Source organism: Rhineura floridana, chromosome 3, assembly GCF_030035675.1.
Source record: "Rhineura floridana isolate rRhiFlo1 chromosome 3, rRhiFlo1.hap2, whole genome shotgun sequence".
Taxonomy (NCBI): Eukaryota; Metazoa; Chordata; class Lepidosauria; order Squamata; family Rhineuridae; genus Rhineura; species Rhineura floridana.
The window spans coordinates 202,217,228-202,235,175 of record NC_084482.1 but is presented as its reverse complement, the minus strand read 5'-3'; the positions used below and the strand labels follow the sequence as shown (position 1 = coordinate 202,235,175).

The 17,948-nt window shown below is 43.8% G+C and overlaps 1 protein-coding gene across 1 annotated transcript in view; it reads left to right on the top strand.

The window, feature by feature from the left end:
- LOC133381095 (zinc finger and SCAN domain-containing protein 2-like) overlaps positions 1-6,256 on the top strand; it is a 28,666-nt gene extending 22,410 nt beyond the window's left edge. The window contains exon 6 of the mRNA XM_061619650.1: positions 1,541-6,256. Within this exon, the coding sequence (XP_061475634.1) occupies positions 1,541-2,267 (727 nt within the window). The 3' untranslated portion in view covers positions 2,268-6,256. The remainder of the gene's footprint in view (positions 1-1,540) is intronic.
- The last annotated feature ends 11,692 nt before the right edge of the window (positions 6,257-17,948 follow it).

Here is a 17,948-nt window from a genome sequence, read left to right as displayed (position 1 = left end):
GTCAGATCACTGCCTCTTTCAGGGCAGCTGGAACCACTCCCTCCTACAACAATGCGTTGTCCACACCCTGGATCCACAAGAGCCCCACCAACAAAATCTACCTGAACCAGTTACCCCAGTAGGCCTCTGAGAGAATTGGGAACAGTCAGACCCACTCAGTTGTGTAGGATTGCTCCCTAAGTTAGGATCAGGTGAAGACTTTTTTAAAAGCTGGGAAGTCCTTAAGGGACTGCAGGGTTTGGAGCGTTGACGTTTCTGAGGTCTGCTTATGCAGCTTGAGAATCCTGCTGTTTTCAGCCAAGTTTGTTCCCTGTTGCTTCATGTTATGCTGCATTTGCATTCTTGTTTGGATTGTATTTTAACTTGTTTATTGTAGGCAGCCCTCTGGGAATTGGGGGTGGCGCATAAATGTTGATATAAATAAATATTTAAATTGGCCAAAGAGATTCTTCTCTCAGGCCCCTGCCTTAGGAAGCGAGGTGGAACATGACTGGGGATAGGGCTTTCTTGGTGGTGGCATCCCTTATGGCAGAGTTGGAAGATCCCTTTTCAGCCCAAGGGCCACATTCACTTGTGGGCAACTTTCCAAGGGCTGGATACCAGTGGGGTCCAGGGGCAGATGCAAAAGTGCACAGAGCAATGGATGTGAATCTTACCTTTGTGTAGTAGATTACATTCCAGCCATGCAAAAGGCAGAGGGTTCTCTCTCTCTCTCTCTCTCTCTCTCTCTCCCCCTCCCTCCCTCCCTTCTGGGCAAGCAAGAGGCATTATCACAGTTGAAAGACACATTTCAGCGAGGCTAATGTACTTGAGACAGAATGTGGCATGGGAAGGGTCCCAAGGGCCAAATAGAAGGGCATGGAGGGTTCATTTGGCCTCTGGGCCTGAAGTTCCTCACCCTGCCTTATGGGATGGTCTCTTTGCTGACCTGATGCCAAGCTTGTTGTCTTTCTGGAATTGGGCAAACTCTTTTTTATTTGCTCAGGATTTTTAGACTTCATGGATTCCAGCTTTTCATCTTCTATGTCGCTGCTACATTTGGTGCTTTTAGACCATGATGAGCCATTCTAAAAATCTTTGGACCAATGTGTGGAGTAATATTTTTTGTAATAAATAGGCATCCAGAGTAGGATGTGACTCATACTGTGATTCTCCTTTTTGTTCTGCAGGTGATGGGTAGGTGCACGAGAATAAGAGGGAGAACCTTCAGGAGGAAGGTGTGGAGCAAGTGGAACTGAATGTCCCATTACTGGGAAGAAGCAACCCTTTGCAGTATTTTAGGGAGGGAACAAGGCCAGGGGATCAGCAGGGACCAGAGCACAAGAGAAGAAATGATCTAGTGAAAAGTATGGATGAAGCTGCTTCCTGTTCAGATGATTTGGATGGGGAAGAAGCTACAGATCATGATTATAATGCTGTAAAACCATGTACTGATGTCAAAGGCAGCTTCCAACAGAGCTGAAACCATAAACACCAAAAGAATGCATACAGGAGAGTCAAAGTATAAGTGCTCAGAGTGTGGGAAAACTTTCAGCCGAAGCACCAACCTTCTAGTACATGAAAGAACCCACACAGGAGAGAAACCGTACGAGTGCTCTGACTGTGGGAGAAGCTTCACCCACAGCTCAAATCTTAGAGCACATGAGAAAATCCACTCAGGAGACAAACCATATGCATGCACAGACTGTGGACAGACCTTCTATCATAGCTCGAGCCTTACAGCACACGGGAGAATTCACACAGGGGAGAATGTATACAGATGCCCACATTGTGAGAAAGTCTTCACTCGCAGCTCAGTTTTTAGGAAACACATGAGAATCCACACGGGAGAGAAACCTTTCAAGTGCTTGGACTGTGGAAAAGGTTTCTCTCAGAGATGCAATCTTATTATCCATGAGAAGACCCACATGGGAGAGCGACCTTTTAAGTGTTCGGATTGTGAGAGATGCTTCAGTCGAAAATGTGATCTCATTGCACATAAGAGAATCCACACAGAGGAAGACCCGTACAAGTGCTCACACTGTGGGAGGAATTTTTCTCAGAAGTCAAACCTTGTAATACATGAGAGGATCCATACTGATGAGAATCCATATCCATGCTTGTACTGTGGGAAACGCTTCCGCCAGAAGGGAAACCTCATGACCCATGTGCGAATCCACACAGGAGAGAAGCCATATGAGTGTTCTGATTGTGGGAGGAGATTCAGTCAGAAGGGCAGTCTTACATCCCATGAAAGAACCCACTCAAGGGAGAAAAGGACTATCTAGAAGTTTTAGCTGCGTGGGGAGTGGGGGATCTTATTTGATATTCTTCAGCCTAAATGGAAGCTTCTGATTTGCTTCATCCTAAGCATAGTTTTCATCCTGTGTTGCAGAGAGCTAAAAAGAAGGGCTTTCAAACGGTCCCATAAAAACTAATAGCTGCCAAAGTGGAGGATGGGTGAAGAGAGCCACACTGGGGGGTGGGGAGCATAGGGCTAAGAGTGAGGCAGTGCAGCATTTGCTCTCAGGGAAGGAGGACAAAGGAAGGAAGGCTGCTTGTAAAATACAAGGTGTGTTGCTTGTAAAGTATTTTTTTGTCTTCCTTGATGGTGTTTTCTGCAGATTGTGAGAAAGTGGATGGGGGAAGCAAAGGGCTAAGAAGAGTGGAGGTATTTTACAGACATCACTTGCACGCAAGAGAATTCCTTCTCACAGCTGATCTACCAAAAGCAGGTTTCTTCCCCTTATAAAATACAGGCAGCCTCGCTCTTTGCCCACTTCGTCCGTTGCTATTTCTGTCTTACTCCATCCTCTGTGAGGCTCTCTTCCCTCGCACTTTCTCACAGTTGTTGTTACGTGCCTCCAAGTCGACTGCGACTTATGGTGACCCTATGAATCAGCGACCTCCAAGAGCATCTGTCATGAACCACCCTGTTCAGATCTTGTAAGTTCACATCTGTGGCTTCCTTTATGGAATCAATCCATCTCTTGTTTGGCCTTCCTCTTTTTCTACTCCCTTCTGTCTTTCCCAGCATTGTGGTCTTTTCTAGTGAATCATGTCTTCTCATGATGTGTCCAAAGTATGATAATCTCAGTTTCATCATTTTAGCTTCTACTGCAGTTCTGGTTTAATGGGTTCTAACAATTATTTGTCTTTTTCTCAGTCCATGGTATGCACAAAGCTCTCCTCCAACACCACATTTCAAATGAGTTGATTTTTCTCTTACCTGCTTTCTTCACTGTCCAACTTTCACATCTATACATAGAGATCGGGAATACCATGGTCTGAATGATCCTGACTTTAGTGTTCAGTGATACATCTTTGCATTTGAGGAGCTTTTCTAGTTCTCTCACAGCTGCCCTCCCCAATCCTAGCCTTCTTCTCATTTCTTGACTATTGTCTCCATTTTGGTTAATGACTGTGCCGAGGTATTGATAATCCTTGACAAGTTCAGTGTCCTCAGTGTCAACTGTAAAGTTACATAAATCTTCTGTTATCATTACTTTAGTATTTTTGACATTCAGCTATAGTCCTGCTTTTGTGCTTTTCTCTTTAACTTTCATCAGCATTTGTTTCAAATCATTACTGGTTTCTGCTAGTAGTATGGTATCATCTGCATATCTTAAATTATTGATATTTCTCCCTCCAATTTTCACACCTCCTTCATCTTGGCCCAATCCTGCTTTCCGTATGATATGTTCTGTGTATAGATTAAATAAATAGGGTGGTAAAATACACTCCTGTCTCACACCCTTTCCAATGGGGAGCCAGTCAGTTTCTCCATATTCTGTCCTTACAGTAGCCTCTTGTCCAGAGCATAGGTTGCGCATCAGGACAATCAGATGCTGTGGGACCCCTATTTCTTTTAAAGCATTCCATAGTTTTCATGATCTACACAGTCAAAGGCTTTGCTGTAATCTATAAAGCACAGGGTGATTTTCTTCTGAAATTCCTTGGTCTGTTCCAACGTATGTTTGCGATGTGATCTCTGGTGCCTCTTCCCTTTCTAAATCCACCTTGGATGTCTGGCATTTCTTTCTGCACATATGGTAAGAGCCTTTGTTGCAGAATCTTGAGCATTACTGTACTTGCATGGGATATTAAGGCAATAGTTGGATAATTACTGCATTCCCTGGGATCCCCTTTCTTTGGAATTGGGATGTATATGGAACGCTTCCAGTCTGTGGGACATTGTTTAGTTTTCCATATTTGTTGACAAATTTTTGTCAAAATTTGGACAGATTCAGTCTCAGTAGCTTGTAGCAACTCTATTGTTATGCCATCTATTCCTGGTGATTTGTTTCTTCCAAGTATTTTAAGATCAGCTTTCACCTCACATTCTAAAATTTCTGGTTCTACATCATACGGTTCCTCCGTGAATGAATCTGTCATCTGGGCATCTCTTTTGTAGAGTTCTTCAGTGTATTGCTTCCATCTTCCTTTTATTTCATCTCGGACAGTCAGTGTGTTCCCCTGTTGATTATTCAACATCCCTACTCTTGGTTTAAATTTCCCTTTCATTTCTCTAATCTTTTGGAACAGGGATCTTGTTCTACCCCTTTTATTGTCCTCTTCTATTTCTATACAGTAGCTATTGTAATAGTTCTCTTTGTCCCTACATACTAGTCGCTGTATTGTTGCATTTAGGGTTCTGACTGTGTTTCTATCTCCTTTTGCTTTTGCTTTCCTTCTCTCTTTAACCATTTTAAGAGTTTCTTCAGTCATCCATTGAGGTCTTTCTCTAATTGCTTTACAAGCAATTCCCCTTGTATTTTACAGACAACCTTTTTCCTTTCCGCAGGCTTCCTTCCTTTGCCCCCTTCTTTGTGAGGAAACACCACCTCACCTCATTCTCCACTCACTCTTCTCAGCCCTCTTCTCTTTCCCTCTCTCCCTACGCACCCTCTGTAATAGCTGCAGGGAGTCTGGACAAGGAGAATTGCTTGTCAAGCAATGACCCTTGTATTTTGCAGGCATCATGTGCAAGAAAGAAATCCTTCTCTCAGCTGCTAATGCAAAACACGGGAAACTTTTTTTGCAAATCAGCTGCGAGAGGGACCTCTCTTGCACGCAGCAATACCTGTAAAATACCAGCTTCTTTGTCCCCCCCGCCCATGGAAGTGCATATGGAACCACTTGGTTAGCACTATGTTTGGTGCTTGGGAAGTGTCGAGCACAGGGCTAGCAAAGCCCCATGTACAGTGATTTCCAAGCACCTGATTGCCAGTAGGCTGTTGTGGCTTGGGGACCCCTGCAAGGGATCTTGATAGGTGGGTTGGAGATCTCACCTATCAATCCTTTTACACCATAATGATGTCATGTGATTGACAGGTGGGTGACACTACCCATCATATTTGGCCTCTGAGGCCAATCCTGATGACTAATGAAGTGACCCTGCAGTTCTAAATTTGGCACTACGCTGCTGCCCAAGGATCACATTCCTTCCTGGACAGCCTGGACATGCCAGTGGTGGGCAGGGCCAGATGCAGAACTGGGCAGAGCAATTAATGTCAACTTTACCTTTTTATAGTAAGCTGGTTTCTACACAGACTCACATCTATCCTCAGTCTAGGCCAACAGGAAGCATTATCAGAGTTAAGGAACACAATCCAGCCATGCAGAAACACTCAAGGAAAGTGCAAATCAGAGCCAGTGAAGGATATGGCCTGGAGAGATTCTCATGTGCCAGATAAAGAGGACAATTGGCACCTGGGTCTGAGTTTCCGCATCCCTGATCTAGCTTTATGTCTCAGGTAGGCACTGAAGTGGCCTTGGTCACTGAAGAAAGTCGTCTTTGCTGAAATGGACTGCTTGTATGGACCTTGCTTTTATAGACTGTTTTGTATTACATGAACATATAAACTCTTGCCTGTCTGTTGTCTTGAGGTAACTAGCTATACCTGCCCTGCCCTGCCCTGTGCGACTCAAATGGGAAGTGGGAACTCCACTGAGGATCTGGAGGATGTTGCATCTTTTGCCTGCAACCTGGGAATTAAAGTCTCCAAATACTTCCTGGTGCGTGTAACCTGGGTTCCAATATTTCCTGATGTCTTTAACCTGCTGGGCAGAGCCTGCGATTGACAGGGGGCAGGTAGGCAGGGATTATTTTTGGAGGTAGCTGGCTGATTGAGATTTAGTTCAAGGTGGAACTCGGTATGTTAAGAATATATATGATAGCTGCAGAAAGACAGAAAGTTCTATGGAGAATGGTATGGTAAGGAACCGTTTAGTTTCAGGCAACGTTGATGGTGTTTTAATCTACTTTCTTTTGCTCCACAGGGAAGTTGCTTGTATGCTAGTAGCTTTTCCCTGTAATGCCTGTATTCTAATAAACTTAAAAAAAAAAAAATTTTAGTACTAGGGGTTCCACCTCTGCTTGCTTTGCTTGCCAACCCTGCCTACTGTTACCAGCGCTCCTCTCCCACAGGTCACCAGTGCTCCTCCTCCCTCCCCCTGCACACTGGTCACCAGTGCTGTTCCCCCCATGGGTCACCAGCGCTCCCCTCCATCCCTCCCCCCAAGGGTCACCAACCCTCTCCTCTCTCTCCCCATGGGTCACCAGCCCTCCCTTCCCTATGGGTTGCCAGTCCTCCCCTCCCCCCATGGGTCACCAGCCCTCCTTCCCCATGGGTCACCATCCACCCAGATCCCCTCCCCTCCCACAGGTCTCCCTCTCACCAACCAACCGACTGACCCAGGCCCAGACAGCACAGCCAGTGCACTGGGTGCCTTGCTTGCTTCTGCCCCCCCAGGCACCTCCTTCACTGCTGCTGTAGGGCACTTCAAGTGCCGCTATCGCTGCTGCCACTACCGGGCGCTTTGAACACAACCATTGCCACCACCACTACTGGGCGTCTTGAGCAACGTCATTGCCACCACCGCCACCAGGTGCATTGAGCACCACTGCCTCGCCGCATCACTCTACTCATGAACACTTAGAAAAACTTTTTATTTTGTTCCTAAAACTGTTGTGGTCTCTAATTATTTTAAACACCCCCATGCCTAGAAGCCATAAACAATACTACCTTGAGAGATTTCAGGGAGACCCAAGGCTGAATGATGATTGGCAGCCTTGCAGGAAAACCCAATCATCTGGTAGTAGCAAGGTCTAAAGGGAAGGGTGGCCCGAGCAGACGGGAACACTCGGTTTGGCTGGATCTCCCTTCTCAGGCCACACATGACTCACAAATGATACACTCAAGTTTTCTGCATTTGGGGAAATCGCAGGGATCAGCACACCAAGAGTGCAATGGATGTGCTGGCGTCATAGTCATCCTGACTTATGACCTGTATCAGATATGGGGAGTTGACCTCTCGGTAGCTTTCATGCCATTAGCCATGGTATCCTCCCGCAGACAACTTGGTGACGCTGGAGTTGGAGGCTCGATGTGATGATGGTTCTGCTCCTGCCGGCAGGATTGTGGCACTACCTGGAAGATAGTCCAGAAACTGCAGCTGGGGCCCCTACAGGTGGTCTTTTTTATTGTGCATTGTTGGTGCATATGTGATCCTGCTTTCAAAGCTATTTGCACCTGCAAGCGTTTTGGGGAGGTCAGATTGCTTCATTTCCGATCAGTGCACATCCTGCTGAAATCCTGTAACTTCTCATGCCACAAATGTTCTGTAGGTTTCATATGAAACTTTTCAAGAGGTACAGTAAGGGGTAACCACATGCCTGATGGATCTCTCTCACTCAGGGGGCAGGAATGAGGCTCTGGCCAAGGTGCAGTTTTTGTAGCAACATGGTTGCCATGTTTGCCCCAGATGTGAAATAATAATAGTAATAATAGCAATAATTTAATTCATTTATATACTACATGATGTCAGAACAGGTTCCTAAGTGGTTTACAAGTATAAAAAACCAATTACACAGACATTAAAATATAAACATCCATCATTAGACTGAAACCAGGTTTCAAACCAGTGTGTGTGGTGGGGAGATGACAGCCCCCTTCTTAGCCTGTTTGAACCTTGGCTCACAGATGTTAGAATTGTGCTTGCTTGCTCCTGAAGCAGCCGAAGTAGCTCAGCTGGGAGACTGAAAAGCTAAAGGTCTCGAGTTCAGTCCCAGGCTTTGGCAAAGCTTTACATTTCTTTGGCCAAGTTGTCTCTCTTGGATGGACGCTGCCCAAAAGAACACTCCCCTTGCTTTGTGCCACTCTTGCCACCGGAACCTCCAGCATTCCTCCGAGCCAGAGTTGAACCGGCAGCCTAAGGATGCCTTGCATTGCACACTACCTTCTTCTGCTCTACCAGATGAGCTACTGAAGGCCATGCTGGCTTTGCCACTCCCATCTGTGAGCTACAGGAGGCTCCATGGCTGCGTGTTCCGCTGTGCTCTTGTCCCTGGCTGTGGAAATGGGCAAGCTGGTATGGGGGAGCTATAATCTACTGTATTTAGGCTACATCAGTAAGATGAAAACAATAATCCCACTATACTTCCACTTTAACTAGTTTAAACACTTTAAGGGAGTGTTTCCAAGATGGATGCCAGACTGAGAACTATGTAAAAGAAACTCGGGCGACATTCACACCAGACATTTATTCCACTATTATTCCACTTTAAACAGTCACGGCTTTCCCCCCAAAATCCTGGGAAGTGAAGCTTGTGAAGGGTACTGCTAAGAGTTGTTAGGAGACTCCTGTCCTTCCCACAGAGCTACAATTCCCCCAGTGGTGTAGTGGTCAGTCTCTCTTCCCAGAGAACTCTGAGAACTGGAGCTCTGTGAGGGAAATTAGAAATGTATACGTGATATTCCCCTTGTGCACCTAATAATGGCCAGTTGGCCTTTTGGAGCCGGATTCTGCCAAAATCGTTGCCTTTGCCATGGTACAATAGGCCAGGTCTTACACAGTAAGCAAATGGAGTTACAAGCCTTAGAGACAGGTAAAGATGATGTGGCCATGGCACACATGAAAAGGTGATACTATGAATTTGGTGACAGGGGTTCTAAATTATTAACTCATGCTCTCCAAATACAAGAAATTTAATTTCTAATCCCTGGAATGATTCAAGAGTATCTATTTTTGACCACAAGCAAATTAATTCTGAATTTGCATCTTTCTTTGCTAATTTGTATACGTCAGATGCTCCTGATGAGCACCATCGCTTACAGACACAAGGTCAGATTACATTATACAGAGAATACATAAAGAACATAAGCAGCATATGCTGTGAGATTCACAGATGGGAACAGGTGACAAGACAGTCAGGCCAGGACATTTTTACCAGTGCTTTAAGCCTGGTCAGAAGAACGCTGCTCTGCCTGTTGCTGATCCAGACTACAAGAGCGAGCTGAGTCCATTACATGTTGTAGCGAAGAAGACTGTAATGTGATGTACGACATCTACTGTTCTAAAGTGTAACATGTTTGGTGCACATCCCCCGTATGTACTGTGTATGATCTGATATTCTGATTCCTCGGCTGCAGCTGTCCATAGCATTATGTGTACTGAAGCAATTTATATGTTAAAGAAATGAATTTTCCTAAGTTATCCCTAGATCAAGATCTCAAACCATTAGCATGCCTATCTCAGACTAACTGCTGGCAGAGACTCTGGAAGCTCAGGTGGCCACGTTTGCCATATAAGTCATCTGGATATTTTACGGACAAAAGGGGAGACCGCAGAACTCTCAATCCTGTGCATTCAGGCCATTTCAGTAGGAGGTGGGCTATCAAAAACTTGAAGAACGGCAAATCACCAGAAGACGGCTTCACAAGTGACTTTTATATCCCAGTCTATATCCCTTATCCCAGTCTGCATCTGTGTTAGAATGGTTTTTTAAGATGTTTTCAAAGCTTTTTTAAAAAAGATGTTTTTAAAGATGCTTTGGTTTAATGTTTTTAAAGATGTTTTGTTTTAATATATTTTAGAGTCTGTTTTTATGATGTTTTAGAGGATTGTTAGTGTTTTTGTTTCCGCCCTGGGCTCCTACTGGGAGAAAGGGTAGGATCTAAATTTAATAAATAATAATAATAAGGCATTTAGGCCTGAACGAACCCTTTGGCTCACCAAACTTTTAACTATACCCCATCAGGAGGCTATTGCCTGGAACCTGGCAATGGTAAAAGATAGTGCTTTTATTGAAACCAGGTAGGATTCAATAGGATTCATACTGCCCATTTGCATTCATAAACCAAGACACTAAGATCCTCTTTGGTGATGGTCACAAGGTTGAATCTCTTTATACGTCAGTATGTGGTGACAGATCAAACTGATGTTATTCCTACGAGGAACATTGGTGATACCATTCACAGAGCTCTAAATTTTATACATTTAATTAATAATTCCTGTAAATGTTCAGCAGCTTGTTTTCCTAGATGCTTTTAAAGCCTTCGATGGGTAGAACAGAGTTTTTAAAAGGCTTTATTGTGTAAATTAGACTTTGGGAAGGATTTTCTACATTTAATGAACCAATTACACTATGGCATGCTTTAAAATAAATGGGGGTGCCACAGCATCTGATCGTTCTGACGCATGTGGGAATGCTATGGACATAATACAGCATATCTTGACTTCAGCAAAGCTTTTGACAAAGTGCCCCATGATATTCTGATGAGCAAGCTAGCTAAATGTGGGCTGGATGGAACAACTCTCAGGTGGATCCACAGTTGGTTACAGAATCGTGCCCAAAGAGTGCTTATCAATGGTTCCTTCTCAAACTTGGGGGAGGTAATGAGCAGGGTACCTGGGCCCTGTGCTCTTCAACATGTTTATTAATGACTTGGATGAGGAGGTGCAGGGAATCCTTACCAAATTTGCAGATGATACAAAAGTAAGATATTTCCTATGAGACCCAGTGCCAGCAGGAGGAAGGGGGACACCACCATCCAGGGAAAGGGAGCCATTTGCTGCTGCTGCTCGGTTACCACCACCACCGCCCTTTCCCAGTTGGACTTCTGCTCTGCGGGGGCCACACCTTGCAGGACCAGGCCCCAGGTACTCAGCCAGCTGTGGCTGATTTTTTCCACCTGTCCCTTCTCTGGAGGGGATACATAAGCCAGCTGGCTGAGGCGGCTCCTGCTTTGTCTGCCTTTTTCTGGGTCTTCAGTTATGTACCTGGGAGAGAGGACTCAGAGCCAAGTGGGGAGATTTGAGGGGCCCCCAATCAGTGTAGTAATGGGTCGAGGGAGATATGGCATTGTGAGGAGGGCTTGCCAGGTAAGGGCAATGCGGCCCAGGCAGTTAACGGCTGTGCCTTGTTCCGGTCCTCCCACACCCGCAGGTTTGTTGGTTGCCCTATCAGCCAGCTCTCAGGCCTCCGGATGCTGCTGCTAAATGCCAGATCGGTGCATAATAAGATCTCCCTCATTCACAATTTAATTGTGGATGAGGCAGCCGATCTGGCATGTATAACCGAGACCTGGGTGGGTGAGCAGGGGGGAGTCAGTCTCTTCCAGCTATGCCCGCCAGGATACCTGGTTCAGCATCAGAGTAGACCTGAGGGTCAGGGAGGGGGGGTTGCTGTGGTCTATAGGAGCTCCATCTCCCTCTGCAGGCACCCTGTCCCTGTGACTACTGGTCTGGAGTGTTTGCACCTTATGTTGGGTCAACGGGACAGACTGGGGATTCTGTTGGTGTATCGCCCACCCCGCTGCCCAACAGACTCCCTGGCTGAGCTGACGGAGGTGGTCTTGGGTGTACTGTTGAGATCCCCCAGACTGTTGGTTCTGGGGGATGTCAACATCCATGCCGAGGCCACCTTATCCGGGGTGGCTCAGGATTTCATGGTCTCCATGTCAACCATGGGACTGTCCCAATATGCCACTGGCCCAACACAAGTAGCACAGCATACTCTAGACTTGGTTTTTGCAACTGGACATGGAGATGGTGATCTGAATGTGGGGGGCCTTACATCAGTCCCTCTGTCATGGACAGATCACTGATTGCTGAAGCTTTGACTTACAGTGGCTTTTCCCCTCTGCAAGGGTGGGGGACCTATTAAGTTGGTCCGCCCCCAGAGACTAATGGATCCAGATGGGGAGTTTTCCGGCTAATAGGGCTGGCGCTCCTGTCGAAACCCTGGTTGAACTGTGGAATACAGAAATGACCCGGGTGGTTGACATGATTGATCCTGAGCGCCCTGTCCTGTGTAGAGCTCATACGGCTCCATGGTATACCCCAGAGCTGAGAGCGATGAAACAATATCGGAGACGGCTTGAGTACAGATGGAGGTGAACTCCTGGTAGATGCAATTACTCACTGGTAAGTGCCTATGTAAGCTGTATTTAGGGGCAGTGAGGGCAGCAAAAAAAACAATTTTTTGTTGCCACTATCAAATCATCAATCTGCCGCCCAGTATGCTGATGACACGCAGCTCTATTTCTCCTTTTCATCTTCTTCAGGTGAGGCTGTCAATGTGCTGAACCGGTGCCTGGCTGCAACAATGGACTGGATGAGGGCTAATAAACTGAGGTTCAATCCAGACAAGACTGAGATACTGCTAGTGGGTGGTTCTTCTGACCAGGTTGTGGATGTCCAACCTGTTCTGGATGGGGTTGCACTCCCCCTGAAGGAGCAGGTTCGTAGCTTGGGGGTTCTCCTAGAACCATCTCTGTCACTTGAGGCTCAGGTAGCCTTGATGGCACGCAGTGCCTTCTACCAACTTCGGTGGGTGGCCCAACTACGTCCCTATCTGGACAGGGATAACCTGGCTTCAGTTGTCCATGCTCTGGTAACCTCCAAATTAGATTACTGCAATGCACTCTACGTGGGGCTGCCTTTGAAGACGGTTCGGAAACTGCAGCTTGTGCAATATGCAGCAGCCAGATTGGTAACAGGGACCAGACGGTCTGAACATATAAAACCGATTCTGGCCTGCTTGCATTGGCTGCCTGTATGTTTCCGAGCTCAATTCAAGGTGCTGGTTTTGACCTATAAAGCCTTACACGGCTTGGGACCACAATACCTGATGGAACGCCTCTCCTGATACGAACCCACTCGTACACTATGTTCAAGATCAAAGGCCCTCCTCCGGGTGCCTACTCCAAGGGAAGCTTGGAGGGTGGCAATAAGGGAGAGGGCCTTCTCAGTGGTGGCCCCCAAATTATGGAATGATGTTTCTGACAAGGTGCGCCTGGCGCCAACACTGTTATGTTTTCAGCACCAGGTCAAGACTTTCCTCTTCTCCCAGGCATTTTAGCATGTGTTTTAAATTGTTTTTATATTGTTTTAAATTTTAAAATTGTGTTTGAAATTGTTTTTAAAATATGTGTTTTAAATTGTATATTTGTTTTAATGTTTTTGATTGCTGTAAACCGCCCAGAGAGCTTCGGCTATGGGGTGGTATACAAGTGCAATAAATAAATAAATAAATAAATAAATAAATAAATAAATAAATAAATATGATAATTTGTGTTGCTGTAACATTACATTTTTGTTGTCTCAGTTGAGAATGTTGATCATTTCATGTCCTCTGATACCACTGTACTTCAATAAACTGGTGTATTCATTTCAGTTACAGTTCTGAGTTTGTGGTTTCTGGTAATAGATTTGTTTTTTCTCTCTCCGTGTTCTCCTGGGTTTGTTTGTTTATTTATTATTTAATTTATATCCTGCCCTTCCTCCCATCAGGAGCCCAGGGCGGCAAACAAAAGCACTGAAAACACTTTAAAACATCATAAAAACAGCCAATAAAATACATTAAACAACTTTAAAAACATTTTTAAAAAAAGCTTTGAAGACTTTAAAAAAAAAAGGTTAATTTTTTAAAAAAAAAAAAAGGTTTAAAAGCATGTTAGATAGCAATTCCAACACAGACGCAGACTGGGTTGCTGCTGTGTAAACTGAACCAGGGTCAAGAATCCAATGAAGGTTGATGCATGGGCCAGAGTTTGACAGTGTATGCATGCCTTAAACTAATTGAAATTTAGAAACTAATTTTCAGATGCCTCTATACCTCTCGGCCCTTTCCTTCCCAAGGAAGAAGGCTGCAGGAAAGAGGCTGGCAACTCCCTATCTCCCCTCACAAGGCTTGGTATTTTGCAGGGAAGGGGGATTTGGCTGAGAGGCTGCCACATCGCGAGTTGGCAAGAGTCCTGGTTTACTTTGAGAAATACTTGAAACTACAGCAACCTAAGGTAACTTACAAAACGTCTTAAAACAATGTGATATATATTTGCATAAACTAATGAGTAATGATATGAACTCATAGTTAAGTAACAAAAACATGAACTGTTAACGCCGAGAGAATGATTAAAATAGCATCGACAAAGCAAACACAGTATTTTCCACCTAACTCCCTCCAGCCCAACGACATGTGTTTTTAGCTGAGTTTCCCAGGATATTAAAGACATAGCTACATATGATTGGGTGGCCCTGAAGCCTTCAGCTTGGGCAAAGCATGCAAAAGCAGGGACGGAGCAAAGCAGATAATAGTAAGAAAAAAAGTGACCCAAATGCAACCCCCCCCCAAAGAACAGCTAATTCCCCAATATTTGAATGCATCTTTTATACTGACCACCAAACTGGATCAGAAAGTTGGAATTGTCCAATAAATGTTATGACTTTAAGTGAAGGTGGGTGGACCCCAGAATACGTTCATCTGGGAGGGGGACAAAGAGGAGCATCTGAGGCCCCTGCCTCCGTGATTCTCCACTGGCACCTTCAAAAACATGCTCTGCTTTCACTTTTGTTACGACTTTGCACTGCTGTGTACCAGCACAATATATATATATATATATATATATATATATATATATATATGACATCCAAGAACAGGTCTGCTCCAGAGCACGGGATGATTGTACCGGTAACATTTAACACACATGCAGCATCCATAAAGGAGGCTATCAATAAACATTGGCACCTCCTGGAGGATATTTCACGCTGTAAGAACTATCACATGTTTGCATACAAATGTGCACCTAATTTAAGGGACTTGTTAGTACATTTGGGACTGAGAACACCAAGGTTGCTTCATAGCACTCCAGGCAAGGCAACAGTAGTGTTTGTTCTAATTGCAACAAAATCAAATCATTCATTAACCCCAGAGATCAGAGAGCATATCATATCAAAGATTTATTCACGTGCAATGCTAAAGGGATTCTATATATTGTGCGTTGTCCGTGCCCACTTTTGTATGTGGGTATGACTACAAGGAAAATTAAAATATGCATTTGTGAACATAAAAGTTGTATTAGAACGAAGAAAGTATGTGTCCCATTAGTAAAACGCTTTTTGGAATTCAAACATGATGAGAAATCTCTTCAATTTTGGTGTGTAGAAAAAATTAAAACCTCAGGGAAAGAATTGTGCAAACAGCTAAGAAGGAGGGAAATGTTTTGGATATATAAGTTAGATACCTTAATGCCAAATGGTTTAAATGAAGAGTTAGATTGGATGCCTCTTATGTAGAACTATATCTATCCTGTTCATAGATTCATTTATGGTTATTCCTAGCTATTCTCTGTGAGTCAGTTTGGCTCTGTCAAAATGGTTCATAGATTGTATATATATATTACATTACATGCTAAGTTCTGTAAATTGATATCATTGTTCTAAATATGTTAAGTACTGTCAGAGTGAAGCCCGTATGCAGGGGTGTTAGCATTCCATCAGTCTTGGAAAATGTAACATTGCATCATCCTCCCACTGGATGCTGAGTCATCATAAAAAAACCCCATAAAAATAAATATATAAATCAGCTTATTTCTGAGCATGGACTTAGAATAAGGAAGCATATACATGCAGAATGGGAGCAAAAACAAGAGAAAGAAGTAGAACATTTGGGTGAGGAAACTTTTCATGGATTGAGATAAATTTTAAGTTCTTGTTTGAATTGGAATATTTTATTTATTTATTATTTGATTTATATCCCGCCCTTCCTCCTAGCAGGAGCCCAGGGTGGCAAACAAAAGCACTAAAAACACGTTGTTGTTGTTGTTATGTGCCTTCAAGTCGATTACGATTTATGGCGACCCTATGAATCAGCGACCTCCAAGAGCATCTGTTGTGAACCTGTTGTGATCTACTCCCTTCTGTTTTCCCCAGCATTATCATCTTTTCTAATGAATCATGTCTTCTTGTTATGTATCCAAAGTATGATAACCTCAGTTTCATCATTTTAGCTTCTAGTGATAGTTCTGGTTTAATTTGTTCTAACACCCAATTATTTGTCTTTTTCGCAGTCCATGGTATACGCAAAGCTCTCCTCCAACACCACATTTCAAACGAGTGGATTTTTCTCTTATCCGCTTTTTTCACTGTCCAACTTTCACATCCATACATAGAGATCGGGAATACCATGGTCTGAATGATCCTGACTTTAGTATTCAGTGATACATCTTTGCATTTGAGGATCTTTTCTAGTTGTCTCATAGCTGCCCTCCCCAGTCCTATCCTTCTTCTCATTTCTTGACTGTCTCCATTTTGGTTAATGACTGCGCCCAAGTATTGATAAATTAAAAATCATAAAAACAGACTTTAAAATACATTAAAACAAAACATCTTTAAAAACATTTTTAAAAAGCTTCCAAGACATCTTTAAAAAAGGTTAAAACATACTGTGTTTTTTTTAAAGGTTTAAAAACATATTAAAAAGCAATTCCAAATATGAATTGGAATATAATCCTGAGTGGTCATGTTCACATAGGCTTGTATCTTGCTGCATTATGGAAGGATTGTAAAGTATTTTCCATAGATGATATTTGCTGCAGCAGCAATGTAGTTCACTTGGTAAGCCTTTTTTAAATTTTAAGTATATTTTTAATATGAACTGGTACATTCTTTCATGTTAATAAAAGTTTTTTTATATATTTTTAAGTATTGCCTTATCTAAATCCCCACTCAAAGAGAAACTTTCCATATAGATGCCATTAAAGAAGACTTGTCTCAAGTCGAATCACGTTTGGCAAATTATTTGAGATATGTTCTCTGTTTGCATTTTATACTTCTGCATTAGAATACCTTGGCAATTTATTGCTGTGTTGTCATTGGGAGTGCACGTACATCTTGTCAGCACAGCAAGCAGTTTACATCACAATTTGTGGGAGTAAATTGGATGTGCAGTAGAAATTGGTCATTATTGTACATTCATATGGCTATGAGACCATATTTTCCATTATTTATTTCTGCATATTTTTCAGAACATATCACGTTTTATTAGACCTTGACTTTGTATGCTCATTTGTCTTTGGTTACTGGTCAAGGAATAAGTTGTCCAAGGTATTTTTTTGGACTGTGAAAGACCAACCCAAATTGTGTTTGCATTTTTACAAATTTCTGGGCCATACAGTATCTCAGAGAGGAGGTCAGGTCTCCTGCCGCCCTGTTGCATTCACTATAGCTGCCCAATTTCCATGCTGTTTAAAGTTTAATAGAAATATCTGTGGGCTATAGGTACGTTCTTAAACTGCAAGGGTTTTTTTTGCCCATTAGTGAATTTCTCTGCTTTTTAATCCAGAAGGTAAGAAATGGCATCCTGTGCAAGTTTGCTGAGAATGGATTGATGATTTGCATGCTTATTGAGTTCAATGGGATTTACTCCTGTGCAATCATACTTAGGAGAGGTACAACTGACTTGGGGAGGGGCAGGGAGGGTGAAGGGGGAGAGAAGGGGAGGAAGGGTAGGGGTAAGAAAGTGGAGGGAGATTGGGGGGCAGGCACTGGACAGAGGGAAAGCCCCTTTGCTTTCCAAAAGGGAAACATTGTGAACAGTATCACTGTTTTTCAGCATTTCCCCCACCTTTTTATTCTACGGCAGGCACATGTAGTCTCCCACCCAAATTTAAACCAAAGCTGTCACTAGCTACGTCCACACCAGACCTTTATTTCACTTTAGACCTTAATGGCTTGCCCCAAAGAATCCTGGGAAGTGTAGTTTGTGAAGGGTGCTGAGAGTTGCTAGGAGAGGCCCTAATCCCCTCACAGACCTAAAATCCCCAGAAGAGGGGCTGACTGTTAAACCAGCCTGGCCACTAGAGCTCTGTTGGAGGAATAGGAGTCTCCTACCAACTCTCAGCAGC